Below are 17670 nucleotides of genomic sequence, written 5' to 3'. Positions count from 1 at the left end.
TCCACCTTCGGCTAAGGTCATGATCTGATCTTGCAGTTCGTGGGTTTGAGCCCCACGTCGCTCTGTGCTGACAACTAGCTCAGAGCCTGGAGCCTGTCTTTGGATTCTGTGTCTCCCTCTCTCTCTCTGACCCTCCCCTGCTCACGCTGTCTCTTTCTCTCTCTCTCTCAAAAATAAATTTACAAAAAAAATTAAAAAAAAAAACAGCCAAGAGGCCAGTTACCCACCCACTGTGCATGGTCCCACCACCACTATGTGTCAGGGCCAAGTATGGAAACAAGGAGCCCTTGAGTCCTCCGCTCAGCAGCCTGGGAGAAACACAGGGAGAGGAGAGGTGGACAGACTGGCAGGACAGACTGGCAGATGGCAGGACTAAGGTGTTTTTCAAACTCTGGTTGCAGGAGGAAGAAAGGACAGTCCCAGAGTATCATATAAGTCACTAGATGAGGACCTACAGACACATGGCTCCACCACTTACAAGGAGCAGGTGAGTGAACGCTCCAAGCCTGTCTCTCGTCCACTCATTCAACATTTCCTGAACACTGAGGACGCAAAGTGGAAAAATGATACTTTGGAGTTAAGGAGAACCTAACCTTCAACCTTCCTCTCCTCTATGTTCCTCACGAATCAAGAATAGACAAAAGGAGACGAAGGGCAGGTGGTGTTATAAATCAGTTCCTTGGGGGCAAGGAGAGGGCAGGGTAGTGGGGGATCCGCACTGCCCTAAGCCCATGCAGTTGCCCAGCCCCCGGCCCATCGGTACGGCCAGCCTTTATGCCAGTGTCGCCTGTCAAATATGTCCTTCCGCCTCCTGTGACCAGGAGCAAGTGAGAACCTCGAAAGGGGAAAAGATGTGTTCCCACAAAAATTAGTCCTATTTTGGAGGATGAAGGTGTGGCCTCTTGAAGTCTCCTTGAGGAAGAGGAATGAAGAAGGTGTGTGAAGCACAAAACAGACGGTGCATGCATGGCACTTATTACCAGCAGCACACCCTGGGGGTGCGAGGTCAACGGGAAACTCAATCAACCATTATTATGTGTCCACCTGTCCATCGACTGAGCAATCCCACTGACTTCAGTGCAGAGTCTGGCTTCGCTCTACATGGTTTCTATGTGCTCTGGGGAAATTACTTAATCTCTCATGACCCTTAGACTCCTCACAAGTAAAATGGGACTGTCACCTACCTCATTTGGGGTCTTGGTTGAGATTCCCTAAAAAAAATGGTGGGATGCAGAAGCTTATGTGCTGACTGGACAGCACCAAAATTAGAAACTTTGTGCCTCAGGGGCACTGGGTGGCTCAGCAGGTTAGGTGTCCGACTGCGATTCAGGTCATGATCTCATTGTTTGTGGGTTCGAGCCCCACATCTGGCTCTGCTTCACATTCTGTGTCTCTCTGCCCCTCCCCCACTTGTGCTCTTTCTCTCTCAAAAATAAATAAATAAAATTTTAAAAAGAAGAAACTTTGTGCTTCAAAGGATACCACCGATAAAGTGAAAAAACTCAGAATGTGAGAAAGTTTTTATAAGTCATATACCTGATAAGGAACTTGTACCGAAATATATAAAGAACTATCAGAACTCAAAAATAAAAATGAATAACATGAATTAAAAATGGGCAAAGAATCTGAGCATACATTTCACCAAAGCAGCTATGCAAATGGCCAAATGGAATCATCATACCCTGCCGTGGGAAGGTCAATGGTACAGCCACTTAAGAAAACAATCAAGCAATTCATAAAATAGTTAAACATAGAGTTACCGTGAGAGTCGGCAGTTTTATACCTAGCCATATACCCAAGAGCAGTGAAAACATACGTGCACACAAAAACTTGTACATAAATATTCATAGCAGCATAATTCACGATAGCCAAAGAGTAGAAACAACTCACGTTCTATCAATCAATGAATGGATAAATAAAATGTGGCATATCCATACAATGGAAAATTATTTGGTAATAAAAAATGAAATACTGATGCATGCTACAACAAACTAAGTGAACATAAGCCTGTCACAAAAGACCACACATTGTATGACTTCATTTATATGAAATGTCCAGAAAAAAAAACACATTGATAGAGACAGAAAGCATACTAGTGGTTCTCCAAGGCTGTGGGCAATGAATGATTTGCAGGCCAATGACTAAGGGGTGTGGGTTTTCTTTTTGGCATAATGAAAATTGTCTAGCGTTGATCACAATGATGTTGTGCAACTCTCTGAATATACTAATTCCCATTGAGTTGCACACTTTAACTGAGTAAATTGTATGGTATATGAATTATAGCTCAGTAAATCTATATATTAGATGGATGGATGGATGGATGGATGGATGGATGGATGGAAAGAAGGAAGAAGGAAAAAAGGAAGGAAGGAAAGAAGGGAGACCATAATAATGGTAGCTCCCTAAACAGAAAAAGTTTATGTGCTAACACCTTCTTTTGGGATTGATGCAATCTCAGGAAGCAGGAATGAAAAGGAATGGGAGAAAAGGCAGGAAAAGAAAGAGCAAATTCTAGGCAGTGCGTTCCTGGACTGACCGCAGCTTGCTAACAAGTGCAGCTGGTTGAGGGTCTTGCAAGAGGTCTTCAGAGGAGCTGAATGAATTACTGCATCTCAGAACCGTCCATCCAAGAGAGCAGGAGGCTCTTTCCAGCCTCCTCCCCACTCCAACAGGATGGCAACTTGTTCCCTTCAGAGCGCCTCACCAGGCCTGTCCAGGTGGCCTAGCACCTGGAGGTCACTGGCAAGGGGCAGGATGCGTCTCTGTGAGGCGGTGTGGACGAGGGGGAGCAGCACCAAGAGCAGCAGGGCGGGCTCCAGACCTGCAGGGACCACAGGCTACGTACGCTACCCTCTCTGGGCAGAAAGCCATGCAGGTGTATCTGGGGGAAGCATGGTGACCAAGGCACCAAAACCAAGGGGCAGTGTAAAAATCAAATGAAAACACATTCCAAGTTCCTGGCACCCAGTAAACAATAAACAATAGCTCTTTGTGTTTCAGTTTCTCTCCCAAAAAGACTTTAAATGCCTCTGAAGGCAGATCTTATGCACCTTTGTAATAGGCACAGCATTTAGCAAATCAGGTAGGTCAGTAAATATCTGCCAGTTAAGTGCACGCTTTTAACCTGAGCCTGAAAAGGGTTTAACAAATAGCTGATTGTACTACTGAAAGACGTGCTCACAAAAAGTAACATTATTGTCTTCCCATCATGGTTCAACATAATTAGAGACTAGTCTATTTTTTTAATGTTTACTTATTTGAGACAGAGAGACAGAGAGAGAGAGAGAGAGAGAGAGAGAGACAGAGAGAGAGAGAGAGAGAACACCCAAGAATGGGGGAAAGGCAGAGAGGGAGACAGGATCCTAAGCAGGATCCACTGCTGACAGTGCAGAGCCCAATGCAGGGATTGAACTCATGAACTGTGAGATGAAGACTCAAGCTGAAGCCAGGCGCTTAATTGAGCCACCCAGGCGCCCAAAGAGACTAATTTTTTTAAACTAATACTTTCTGAGCTCTTCTATGACCAGTCCCTTTGCATAAATTCACCTCCTTAATCCTCAGAGAAAATGTTATGTCAGGTCAGTTTCAGCGATAAGAGTGTACCTCTGAGAACAAAGCAGACCCAGAAAGCCTGCTACATTTTTCCAGATTCTATTCAGGGACAAAGTTTGGAAGTCTCCAACAAAGTATCCACACGGAGTTAAAGCTGTCTGCACAGGAGATCCTCTCCTTCCCTGCTTTCTCACCCCCGCTGCTGTCCTGAAACTGCCCTGCAGCATTATCAGGGGCCGCCCGCAGCGAAGTCCTTCACCTCACCTGACTTCTCAGCAGCACTTGAGGTCGCTGCTCATCCGTTCCTTCTCCATATGCTTTCTTCCCTTTATTCGCAGGGACACCGCATTCTTAGTTTTCCTCCTACCTTGTTGGTTGTTCCTTCTCAATGCCCCTGGTTGACTTCCTGTTCTTCCCAATCTCTCAGTTTTAGCACACGTGGTCCTTGGTCTTCTCTGCACACATTTAAAGTATTGCTATTATCAGTCTGTTCAGGCTGCTGAATCAAACTAGCAACAGACTGAGTGCCTTATAAACAACAGAAATGTATTTAACAGTTGCAGAGGCTGCAAGTCTGAGATCAGGGTGCTGGTATGTTCGGGATTTGGTGAGAGCCCTCTTCTGAGCTGTAGAACACGGACTGCTCATTGTACCCTCACATGGCAGAGAGCAGAGCCGAGAAGCAAGCTTTTCCATGACTCAGAAGGGGACTAATCCTGCAGGCTTCACTCTGACGACCTTGTCTCATGCTGATTACCTGCCAAAGGCCCCACCTCCTAACATCATCACACTGGCAGGGGTAGAGCCTCAACATATGAACAGGGCATGGGGAGACACAAACATCCAGTCCATGATAGCCAGTTACCAGTGAACTGCCTCTGTGCTGAAGTCACACTGCATTGCCTACTCTACTCTAAAGGGGTTGAACCTTGCAAGTATTTCTCCTAACATGATGCTGAGTTTGCCAATAGGGAGTGCTGGAGAGACACTGCAAGAGGAAGGGGTTTCTGTTCCTGGTTCTGATTTGTTTCCATATTGCGTCTGCCTCATGACCTCCATGTGCACGTACGGGATATCCCACAACGCTCCCACGGATGGCTTCCATCCAGGTGTGCCGGCGGCTCGCAATGGTCAGAATCCCCAGTGAATCTCAAAGGTGACCCAGTGAGGGTGCTTCCTGGCCTCAGTCTGCCTGTACCCTGGCGGGGCATTTCCTGCTTCCCCAGTGATCACAGACCAGCACCGGCCTAAGGAAACCAAGCAGATTTCTCTGCCACCCAATGAGCCACTATGAAACCTTCTCCAAGGAGGTCCAGAAGCCAGCCTTGGGGAGGAGTCTGCCTTCCAAATGTGTCCTTTTTTGAGCACTCTGCCCCTAGTCCAAGGTTCAACGTTCTCTCTAGCCCTTTATACTTAATCCTTTGTTATCCATGAAATCTTTACCTTAAATTTGCCCTCTTCACATCACTGTATAATTTTTAGCTCCTAGATCATGACAGACATGCCCTTGGTGATCTTACCTATCTATTCTCACAACTTCAAATGTCAACTCTATGCCTACAACCTCCAGCTCTTTCTCTCTCTCTCGAACTTGACTCAAAATACATCTGCCCACTGAATATCTGCACTGGGACATTAATAGAGCCAATCTGTCCAAATGGCATTCCTGATAGCCCAGCACAGCTTGCTGTATCCACAGCCTTCCTCCACATTGATCAACAACCCAACCTTCCCTTCCGCTCACATCAAAGACTTTGGAGTCATCAATGACTTCTCTGTCTCACCCTCACATTAAAGCAGCCTATTAATGCCACCTTTAAACATATGTTATTGGGACACTGGAGTGGCTCAGTCAGTTAAGCTTCCGATTCTTGGGTTTAGCTCAGATCATGATCTCACAGTTTGTGGGATTGAGCCCCATGTCAGGGTCTGTGCTAACAGTGTGGAGCCTGCTTGGGATTCTCTCTCCCCCCTCTCTCTGCCCCTCCCCTACTCATGCTCACTCTCTCAAAATAAACTTTAAAAATATATAAGTAAAATAATGCAATTAATTATATTCTATATAATAAGTATATGCATAATAAATGATAATAGCATAAGTAATTAATAGCATAAATAATATATGCTATTACTAAACTTGCTTCTTACCATACCACCCCCTCCTTGCCTGGATTCTTGCAATAGCCTCAGGATATACTCAACACAACAGTCAGAGCAACCTTTCAAAACACATCTTGTCACGGGTGCCTGGGTGGCTTAGTCAGTTAAGCATCCAGCTTCAGCTCAGGTCATGATCTCACAGTCTGTGAGTTTGAGTCCCATATAGGATTCTGTGCTGAGGATTCTGTGCTGACAGCTCAGAGCCTGGAGCCTGTTTCCAATTCTGTGTCTCCCTCTCTCTCTGCCCCCCCCCAATTCATGCACTCTCTCTCTCTCTCAAAAATAAACGAGCATTAAAAAAATTTTTTTTGAACACATCTCGCCACTCCTTTGCTCAAAATCCTAGCAATGGCTGCCAAAAGGCAAAGCCCAAGTCCTTGAAAGGGACCACCCTACATCTGCCATCTTCAAGCTGCCCACCCAGGCACCCCAGGACAGCACATTGCATCCACAGGGGCACCACAGGGTAGTTTCCATTTTCTGGGTTAACGTGGCAATATCTGACAGATACAGTCACGAGGACAGTAAGGGCACCAGGAGCCAGGAAAGTCTGGGAATCTGTGCCCCACGAGATCATGACTCTGGTCTCATCCACAGCACTCTTCATCTCCCTACCACTCCACTCTGCCGCCAAAGCCTCCGCAGCCGTGCCTCACACACTCCTGCCTTGGGGCCTCTGCACTCGCCGCCTGTCCATTCGCCTAAGACACTCTGACTTCTAAGTGGGAAACACACCTAAAGGAGTGGCTAACTTCTGCACCTCCTTTAAGATTTGCTGAGGGCACCTGAGTGGCTCAGTGGAGCATCCACCAGACTTCAGCTCAGGTCATGATCTCACAGTTTGGGAGTTCAAGCCCCATATCGAGCTCCATGCTATCAACTTGAAGCCTGCTTTGGATCCTCTGTCCCCCACCCTCTCTCTGTACCTCCCTTGCTCACACCCTCTCTCTCAAAAATAAATATTTGGGGCGCATTGGGTGGCTGAGTCACTTAAGCATCTGACTCTTGATTTCAGCTCAGGTCATGATCTCATGGTTCATGTTTGACCCCATGTCAGGCTCTGTGCTAACAGCACAGAGGCAGCTTGGAATTCTCTTTCCCTCTCTCTCTGCCTCTACACTGCTCTTTCTCCCTCTCTCTGAAAAATAAATAAAAAACAAACATTTAAAAATAAACTTTTTTTTTTTAATTAAAAAAACTGCTCAAATGTCACCTCCTAACAAGGTCCTTGCTCACTGTCTGCCTTAGTCAGCCCGGGCTGGGCACCACTGAGTGGGTGTCCTAATCAACAGTTTACTTTCTGGAGGCTTGAAGTTCAAGAACAAGGTGCCAGCTGATCAGGTTTCTGCTCAGGACTCTTCCTAATCCGCAGACAGCCACATCCTTGCAGTATCCACTGTAGGGGCACAGAGCAGGCTGCCCCAAGATGGGCCACTTTAGCATAAAGATTATGTTGACTTAGAAGTAATTAAAACCCAGCAGATGCAAGAAAAGCTGCCTAAACTTACATTAGGAAGGAGAGCCTGTACCGGAGAGCTATTAAGAGAGGCTCCCCTTTACCTAAGGAACTTACCTGCATAATAGGGCAACCTTATTTTTCCAAACATCTTTCACCTCCCTGCTAATGAGCTTCTTCTCTTCCCATCTTCAGGCTCTACCCCTCTCCTAACCTCCTGAGTTCTTGTTGCTTCATTGTCTTCAGAATTTCCTATGTGGACTCCTCATATTCATACCCCTTAAATTTTACCTTCTCTTACTAATGTCTCATGTCAATTTGATTCTAAATTCAGCTCTAGAAGGACCATAGGGCAGAGGAAGGTGTTCCTCCCTGACACTTTACGGCCTTTCCTCAAAGCCTGTGCCCAGAGAAAGCTCTCTGGTGTCTCTTCTCACGAGGACACTGATCCCATGGGATCTGGGCTCCCCCTACTTTTTTCTCTCCTTTAACCTTAATTACTTCTTTGGAGCCCATCTCCAATTACAGCCACATTGGGGGTTAGGGCTTCAACATGGGATTTGGGGGAGGACACACACATTCGGTGCATACCACCACCCTCTCCCTCCCTAACACTCCTCTACCTCCTTCAACTTGCTCTTTTTTTCCCACAAGTTGTACCTTTTTCTCGTACTCTGAATATCTTCAGGATCTAGTATTGTTTAATGTATAGAAGAAATTATACGAAGATAGAGTCTTGGTCTACTTAATTCACGTGTATCATAGATCAGAGCCTATCACATCATAGGTGCTCAAAATTACTTGTTGAAGATGAACATATGGGAGAGGGGAAAAGTGAGGGAGGGAAACAAACCACAAGAGACTCTTCATGATAGAGAACAAACTGGGTGTTGATGGAGGGAGATGGGTGGGGGATGGGCCAAACAGGCGATGGGCACTAAGGAGGGCGTTTGTGATGAGCACTGGGTGTCGTACGTAAGAATCAATGAATTCTACTCCTGAAACCAATAACCATATGTTAACTAACTAGAATTTAATAAATATTTGGAAAGGAAAAAAAAATACCCGCTGAACGATTAGTTGAAGAATGAGAGAAAATATCGCCTCTTCCTCAACCCCTTGCTCCTTCTTTTCTCCTTGCACATCGCAAAGGAAAGAAAAAGAAACATGCATAAGTAGTCAATCAAGGTCTGGTTGCCAAGTGGAATGAAACTAACTCTACCATCCACAAGTCACTTAACTTATGAGACCATTTCCTCACCTGAAGCTTGAAGACCGTCTGCCTAGGTATTAACCAGGAGAATGTGCCATGCCTGCTGTAAACAGCTACAAAAACTACAAAAACTTACTGCTCACAGTTCTGGAGGCTGGAAATCTGAGATCCGGGCGCTGACGGGGTCAGGAGAGGACCCCCTTCCAGGGCACAGACTTGGGTCTCAGTGCTTCATAAAGGTGGTATATACAGGGTTCACCCCCAAAGACCCACCTCCTACTACCTTAACAGGGGCATTAGGGCTCCAGCATATGAATTGGGGGATGAGAGGGTTCAGACTGTAACACTGGGTGACTGAACAAGTCAGTCCTACTTCTCTGAGCCCCATCTTCTTTCCCGTAAAACTTATATCATTTTGAAGTTGTTGGGGAACAAAAATATCCCCCCTTCAAAGGTCCTTCAAGGTGGACTACGAATCAAATTGACATGAGACTGATTAACATAATATCTAATTTAAGAGTACATGTACAGGGAATCCACACAAACACGGACATTCCAAAGATAGGCAAAATGCGGTAGAGAAGTCATCCTAAACTAAGGAGCAGGGGTACGGGTATGGGACTTCGAAGGGAAGGAATGTAATTCACAGGCAAAGGAGCAGATGTTGGGGTGCCTGGGGCGGCTCAGTCAGTTGAGCGTCCGACTCTTGATTTGGGCTCAGGTCATGGTCCCAGGATCAAGACCTGCATCAGGCTCTATGCTAAGTGTGGAGCCTGCTTAAGATTCTCTCTCCCTCCCTCTGCCCCTCTCCCCAATTTGCGCACTCTCTCTCTAAAATAAAGTAAGTCTTAAAAAAAGAGCAGATGTTTGGTAATTAGATGTTTGCCCTATCATATAAATGGATCACTCAGATAAAATTTATCTCTGCTAAAAACTCTTATTCTGGGAAAGACCCCCAGTTTCGAATCTGCTATGTAGTTACGAGAGGGTTAAAGGTTTCCCTTGAGCCCACGGGGTCTAGACTGCCTTCAGCTCAAAATATTTTTCATGCCAATGTAGCCCAACTTGGGGTGGCCTGCCCTTGGCCCCTACAAAATATAGTGTCAAAAACCAGAAAAGACTTCTCAAATAATTAAACATAGAAATGCCAAATGACCAAGAACCCCACTGTATCCAAAAGAACTGAAAACAGGTATGACATAAATGCTCACAGCACTATTTACATCAGGCAAAAGGTGGACACAATCCAAGTTTCAACATGTGAATGGGTAAACTAGTTGCAGTATACACCAACAATGAAACACTGACCCCAAAAAGGAACGAAGCCCTGATATCTGACAACATGGGTGAACCTGGAAAACATGCGAAGTGAAAGAGGCCACATATAAAAGGCTGCATATCATGGTTCCACTCACATGAACTTTCCAGAACAGGGAATATCATAGACATCAAAAGCACACTAGCGGTTGCCAGGGCCTGGAGGCACGGGTAATGAGGAGTAACTGGTTTTGGGTTTTTTACATTTATTTATTTTTGAGAGAGAGAGAGAGAAAGAAAACAAGCAGAGGAGGGGTAGAGAGAGACGGAGACACAGAATCTGAAGCGGACTTCAGACTCTGAGCCATCAGCATACAGAGCTCGACCCCCCAAACCGTGAGCTCGTGACCGGAGTCGAAGTCAGACGCCTAACCGAGCGGCCCAGGTGCCCCAAGGAGTAACTGCTTAGTGGGCATGGGTTTAATTTTGGAACAGATTTTGGATCTAGAATGAGGTATTGGTTAAAGAATTCTGGGAACACACTAAATGCTATTGTTTTTCCTTTTAAAATGCTTAATTTTATTTGAATGTTGGCCCAATAAAAATTGTAAAGGATCAAAAAGGGGGCACCTGGGTGGCTCAGTCAATTAAGCATCTGACTTCAGCGCAGGTCATGATGTGGGTCGGGAGTTGGAGCCCTGCATGGGGCTCTGTGCTGACAGCTCAGAGCCTGGAGCCTGCTTCAAATTCTGTGTCTCCCTCACTCTCTGCCTCTCCCCTGCTCACACTGTGTTTCTCTCTCAAAAATGAATAAACATTAAAGAAAAAAAAAAGAATCAAGAAGGAAGGGTATCTGGTGGCAGCCTGTCGGTTAAATGTCCAATTCCTGATTTTGGCTCAGATCATGAGCTCACAGTTTGCAAAATTAAGCCCTGTGCCAGGATCCACACACTGGTATGAGCCTGCTTGGGATTCTCTCTCCCTCTCCCTCTCTCTCAAAATAAACAAATACTTAAAAAAAAAAAAAAGGAAAGGAAAGAAAACGCACAGTGGGGTCCTTTATAAACAGCAGCCACCTGGTGACTGGGCTTCTGGGCTGTTTCGCTCCCTACTGGCAATGAAGAGGGTGATTTCTTTCTCTGGGTCTGTTTCCTCATCGGCACAATGGCCAGACGCGATCAGATCACCATTCTTCACGGGCACAGCCACGATGGGCCACGTGGAGCGCTGCTTGCAAGTGCACAGGGCCGTCCAGCCGCCTCTGCATTCTGACGGGCCCCCGCAGGGACTGTGCCTGTGTTCAGACTGAGTCCACCCACCTCTCCCATGACTACATTCATCAACCACTGTATTTTAAGCCACAGTTGATCACAAAAGACAACACCATAAATGAAGTGTGTTTATTAGGAAGATAAACTCCAAATAACCACGAGTAGCTCTGAAGTACACTTGGCAACCTCACAGGACAAGACGCCTTACCGGAGTCCACGGGATTCTGCTTACACCACAAAAGGAGCTTTAAGGCAGTTCGATCTGGTGGCTACAGAAACGATGTCTGTGACATAAACAGAACATTCAACAAACACTACGGCCCCCGAAAATCCCCCATATCACAAATCTCTGAACTAGTCAGGTCAACAGCCACTGTCAAGGACAGAGAATGCAAGTCGCAAATGCAATTCAGGAGGATGCAGACCCAGAGGGCCTGCTGGGTACCTCCCAAACTTGCGCAGCTCACAGGTCGTCTGTGCTGTCACAGGCCTCCACCCTCCGCCTTATCTCACGTGAGCATGCACACTGTCCTGGGAGACAACGCAGATCAGGGGAGAGGTCAAGCAGGGCTCACTATCTCGTACCACAAACCAGATGACAGAAAACGCAGGACCCACACAGACACACTGAGATACAGGACTTTTCTGGCAGGTCTCCGGCAGGCACGGAGATGAAGCTTAAAAATACGCCAGGGTGAGCTCCGTCTTTCCCTCCGTGGTCACCACCTGGACGAGGCTCCCTGAGCTCGGTCGGTTTTTCTCGATGATCCAGTCGTGGAAGGTTCTAGAACAAAGAAGATAAGCCTCACATTTCAAAGCAAAACTCTCGAGGACGCATGCTTATCTTCACATCTGTGGCTTGGGGTAGAGGACAGCAGCAGGAGCTGTGAAAGGCCCATGGGGACACAGAGCCAGGTCCCCCATGACCTCAGTACTCGTTCTAACGTCCGAGGGGCAGCATGCGGTGAGATTTTAACTTCGGTTTTTATATTTTTCTTCATCATTAGAATCCTTTGCAACACAATAGTATGACGTTAAGTGATTTAAGATTGTAATTAGTTAATTCTAAGAGAAAGACACATACATAATAACTTTGTCATTTAAAAAAAATTTTTTTATGTTTTATTTATTATTGAGACAGAGAGAAACAGAGCATGAGTGGGGGAGGGTCCGAGAGAGAGGGAGACACAGAATTTGAAGCAGGCTCCAGGCTCTGAGCTGTCAGCACAGAGCCCGATGCGGGGCTCAAACTCACAAACTGTGAGATGGTGACCTGAGCTGAAGTCGGCCGCTTAACTGACTGAGCCACCCAGGCGCCCCTGTCATTGAATTTTCAAGTCCCACAAATGATGCCATGATTTCTGGAACAAAGGATGGCTGTCCCAGCCACGCTCTGTGGCTCCACGGCTCAGCACCAATTCAGAAACGTGACCCTCGGTGTTCCACTTAAAATCCAAGTCATAGATGCTTTTGAAAGTACTGGCTTTTAAAAAGAAGCTCAGGGGCGCCTGGGTGGCTCAGTCGGTTAAGCGACTGACTTCGGCTCAGCTCATGATCTCGCAGTTTGTGGGTTTGAGCCCCGCATCGGGCTCTGTGCTGACAGCTCAGAGCCTGGAGCCTGCTTTGCATTCTGTGTCTCCCTCTCTCTCTGACACTCTCCTGTTCACGCTGTCTTTCTCTCTCAAAAACAAATAAATGTAAAAAAAAAAATTTCTTTTAAAAAGCTCAAATGTAAAACACAATTCAAACCTCCGGAGGCAGAAATAACTGTGGGCCTAGTTACAACCACAGGCCCTGCAGTCACACTTACCTGGGTCAGATCTTAGCTCTGCTATGCGGTCTTGGACACAATATTTCTCCCACTCGCCCTCCATGCCTCAAGTTCCCAAATCTTAAAGAAACATGGCAGGACCTCCCTCAGTGACTTGCTATGAACATTAAATAAGATTATAATTAGGGGCACCTGGGTGGCTCAGTTGGTTAAGTGTCTGACTCCTGATTTAGGTTCAGGTCATGATCTCACGGTTCATGAGTTCGAGCCCCATGTCAGGGAGTGCAGCACCTGCCTGGGAGTCTTTCTCTCACCCTCAGGATTCTCTCTCTCTCCCCATCGCTTTCTCTGCCCCTCCCCCACTCTCTCTCACAACTAAATAAACTTTAAAGAAAAAGATAGTAGTTAAAATGGTGTGTGATGGCACATAACAAGTGCTATATAAATACTGGTTCCAAACATAAAAGTCCCAAATGCCTCTCAATTTAATTAAAATGAGACGTGACGGCAGGCCAGAAGCACACTCCAAACTCTGCAAACATCTCGTTCACACAGCTGTCAGAGTGGCAGACACACCGGCGGGAGGGGGTAAGGCCATCCCCCCGTGGGGAGCACCCAGCCTAGCACCCAGTCCACAGCGGGTACTCGGTGAATACGTACTTACCACAGAGAGGGCTGTGGGGAACTGAGATCTAAATTTTTTTTTGTTAATGTTTTTTGTTTATTTTTGAGAGACACAGAGAGACAGTGCAAGCAGGGGAGGGTCAGAGAGAGAGACACACAGAATCTGAAGCAGGCTCCAGGCTCTGAGCCAGCTGTCAGCACAGAGCCCGACGTGGGGCTCGAACCCACGAACCATGAGATCTGACCTGAGCTGAAGCCGGACGCTTAACCAACTGAGCCACCCAGGGGCCCCAGGAACTGAGATCTAGACAAGCACAGAAGGGTGAGAAAGCCAACCTTTCTCCATATTCACACATGGGTCAATGCGATTTCAGGAACACAGGACACTTCCTGGGGGGTGTGGCTCAGCACTAACTCAGACACAGGAGCCCAGATGTGCCCTAGATCACGTCAGACTCCCACACTGCTCCCCGTTAGCAGAGACGATGACATTAGCAGGAACAGAGTTTAGGAAGCACTTGCTACAGGTTAGATATTGTGCCAATCACCACCACATTTAATCCTCCTGGTAGTTATTACGGACTCCATTATAGAGAAGGGGAAACTGAGGCCTAGAACAGTCAGACAACATGCTCAGGCTGGTCAGCTCTCATATCGACACTGTCCACCCCTCCCCTCTGAGATTCACACTGATGTGTGACATACCCTCCAAGGCCTGGGAACCTCATAAAGCAATGTGTACGAGGAAGCCACGAGAAAGCCTCGTCTGTAAAAGGCAGAGAAATGGGGCTGGAAGCTGCTGTCACAGTCAGGATGTCAATACTCACTCAACCAGGAACTCCAACGGCGTCCAGGAACTGAAGTCTGCCTCGGGCATGGACTTCCTGTTCATCGGGGTGTCCAGGGTAACCCTGCAGGGCACAGAGACCAGCTTGTCATGTGTGCCTCCCTTCTGTAAGAATTACAGCTGCTCCAGTCCCCCATAGCCAGGAACACGCACCCCGAGCCGCTGGCACCAAGGGTGGCCGCGTGTACACGGGGAGATCGTTTGAGGACAGCAGGGGAGAGGCCAGGAAGCCCTCTACGAATTCAGAGATCACATCCGAGCACCGTTCAGTGAGGTGCTCTGTGACTCACCCTCCAGACAGGAACAAAACAAAAGAGCCTTTTTAAAAATAGAGTCTTGGGGCACCTGAGTGGCTCAGTCTGTTAAGTATTCGGCTTCAGCTCAGGTCATGATCTCATGGTTCATGCGTTCGGGCCCCGCATCAGGCTCTGTGCTGACAGCTCAGAGCCTGGAGCCTGATTCAGATTCTGTGTCTCCCTCTTTCTCTGACCCTCTCCCATCTCTCTCTGTCTCTCAATAATAAATAAATGTAAAAACAAATGTTTTAAGAAAAAAGAAAAAGAAAAATGTAATCTTGCCTTTTCTTAATAGTCTTTATTAAAGTAAACTGCTGGTGGTTTATATCTTTATTTACTCCCTAAAATGTAGCAGACTTATTTCTCAGGATTTTTGAAGTATAATAATAATATAATTACAATTAGGGGGAAAGGACAATCTCATCTTTCGTTTTGGGGCTGTTTCCTTTGAAACCTTATAATTTTCAGCAAGAGGATACAGAACTCAGATATGGGACTCTTCCAGAACATTCCGCCTCAGAAATCAATCAAAATAGCTGGGAGGGAGCAGGTCACAAAATCACAGAAGCTCACAAACAAAAGGCAAGTGGAAAGCCCTGTACCCGATGGGTCCCAACGTCCCTTTTAGCACCGCAGGCAAGAGACCAGCTGGTTGGTGCTGGGATCCTTCCAGCAGGAAGGAATCCCACCCCCAAAGCAGCTGGCTTGCCTGGGACCGCTGACAGGGACCTTCTTCCAGGTCACAAATAGGGACGTCTCCCAGTTCCCGTATTCTCCCTCAGACACCACTGCTCCCCCCCACCTCCCCAACGCACAAATACACACAGGCAAAGACTAAATACAATCTCTCTTCCACTGGCCTTACAAGGACTTGGAAGAATAGAAATATTAAAAAGAAATGCATAGACTAATAAGGAGGGACAGAGGCACAGATGGAGGAAAGGAAAGAAAACAAGAAGAGGAAGACAGACAGATCATCCCCCCAGCCAACCATCCTGGACAGCCGGGTACTCCAACACCTGAAAAGTATCTCCAGGGCCTCTGGAGAATGTGAGACGCCAAGGTGACAGGGTACCCAAGTCCCTGGTGGAAAGCTACTCAGTGTTAACTCCGGCAGCGGGGCAGAGGCGGGCGGAGCGAGCGGGAGCCCCGGCCACTCACGGGAGCACGGCGACGGCCGCAGAGCCGGGAGGCATGCCGCTGTTCTTCCCGGCGAGGCTCTGGCAGAGCTGATGAACGGCGCCCTTGGCCATGCCGTAGCCAATCATCCCTGGGGAGGGGGGAGAAACAGTTCAGTGACCAGGGCGCACCGCTAGTGTGTCCAGACAACACCACGCCAGGCTGGGAAGATGAGAACGGACAGCTGTGCAGAGAAAGTGAAAGGGACACAGTATCCAAGTGCACCTGCTACTCACCTGGCAGCTGGCATTTACCATGAAAACCATGAGGTTCATCTTATTTTTACTGCTGAGCAAATGGAGGCGTGGCCAGGGTAAGTGATGTGCCCAGGCTCACACACAGACTTGCACCGAGGCTCAAGGCCAGGCAAGAGCTGAGTCTAAACCCTCACTCAGATCAGTAACTCATGGGTGAGATGGAGCACTCATCTGGAATGCACGCTGCCCAAGTTCAAATCCCAGTTCTTCCACTTACCACTAAAGAAATCCCAGGCAAGTTCTCAAAACCGTTCTGAGCTTTAGTTACCCCATCTGTAAAATGGGGATAAACTACTTAATTGTGGGCTCGGTACAGGGTAGTCGCCCAATAAATGTTTCCATCAAATTAACAGAAGTAATGTGGCCCAGAGTCCCACTGGCTGTTTAAAAATACCGCGGTTGAACAATTTCATGTAAGTATACATGCTACCTATTCATCTTCCTTTCTTTCCGCTGGTCGATGAATGTTTGCTGACTGAATGAAGAAGCAAGGCATGCCTTTTCTAGGACCAGTTTCTATGTGTCCCACGAACATGGGGCAGGAGCCAAGTCTCCCTCCTATGTCCCCCACAGCACGTGGATTCTCACGAACCAACAACAAAGAAGCATGGTTAGTTGCTGTAAACACCTCTCCTCCTTCTGAAAATCTTTCAGAGACCAGCAGCCTCCTTAAAATACCCCAGCGCACATGCCGTTCAAAGAGTAACAGATGAAGAGGCCTCGAAAGTCCAGGGGGAGGTGGGGATCACAGCCCAGCCGAGGACCCAATCACTAGCCTCTTCAACAGCAACCTGGAGTTACCAAAGAGGGTCAAGGTCTCAAACAGTTACTTACAGGCACAAGAAGGTTTCACTAATTCTGGCTTCTCTGTTTAATCAGACACAGGAAGCCAACAGTGATATAAAGATCTAACTCAGTGATTAAAATAAACCAGCGCACAAATCTTATTCTCCCGGTCCCAGGCCCCGGCAGATGCCTAGGGTCCCCTGTTCATTCGATCCAAACAAAATGATGCAGAAAGAAACAAGCAACCAGCCGCAAGCTACCAGCAGCCCTAACGGGTTGATTCCACGGGATTCTACATGATGTTGGTGGGGATCATTTGCAAGATGCAAAAAGAAAACAAAATTTTTCATTAAAAAGATAAATACTTTTCCTCTCAATTATAAAGTGACCAATGTAGTCCCTAAGGACGGATTCCCAAACACAGCACAGATCCCTAAGTCCCTAGGTGGTAAACAAGCCATCACCGTCAGTCTGATAGTTCATCGGCCATGAGACAGTCTATAAATACGAGCCTGAACACAGGACGGTGGGGTTTTCTGAGTACCTTTCCGAGTGGAAACTTTCCAGTTCAGAACAACCCTTCCTGTGCTTGAAGGACCACTAACGCTGTCTGTCATTTGCTTTTGGATTATAGCTGAATTTCCCCAGATGACTCGGGATGGGAATCAAAGTTAAAAGACTTCATGACTCAGATAAATTTCACGACATCTAAGAACTTAAAGATGAGCAAGATTATTAACATCTGAGGCAGAAATAACTGGGATTCTTAAAAGTCAGTCTGGAATAAATAATAAAAGTTCACATTTAAGACTGACTCTATAATATCTTTCCAAGCCACTAAGAGATTTGCAAGTCACAACCACCATATAGAGGAGGTATTATTATTTACCCCCATTTTACAGATGACAAAACTAGGGCTCAGAGAGGTTAAGTAATTTGCCAACTATTGCACAGAAGTGGCAAAACCACAACAGAAAACCAACCGGTATAGTTCTAAGCCT

The 17670-nt window shown here is 46.9% G+C and overlaps 1 protein-coding gene across 1 annotated transcript in view; it reads right to left on the bottom strand.

Annotated features, from left to right (window-relative positions):
• Positions 1 to 11024: 11024 nt before the first annotated feature.
• QDPR (quinoid dihydropteridine reductase) overlaps positions 11025 to 17670 on the bottom strand; it is a 17900-nt gene continuing 11254 nt past the window's right edge. The window contains exons 5-7 of the mRNA XM_029932678.1: positions 15609 to 15717; positions 14132 to 14215; positions 11025 to 11693 (exon numbers count right to left, since the gene is read on the bottom strand). Coding sequence (XP_029788538.1) covers positions 11588 to 11693; positions 14132 to 14215; positions 15609 to 15717 — 299 coding nt within the window. The 3' untranslated portion in view covers positions 11025 to 11587. The remainder of the gene's footprint in view (positions 11694 to 14131; positions 14216 to 15608; positions 15718 to 17670) is intronic.

This window comes from Suricata suricatta, chromosome 1, assembly GCF_006229205.1.
Source record: "Suricata suricatta isolate VVHF042 chromosome 1, meerkat_22Aug2017_6uvM2_HiC, whole genome shotgun sequence".
In the NCBI taxonomy this organism is placed as follows: Eukaryota; Metazoa; Chordata; class Mammalia; order Carnivora; family Herpestidae; genus Suricata; species Suricata suricatta.
This window is presented reverse-complemented; position numbering and strand designations above follow the sequence as displayed.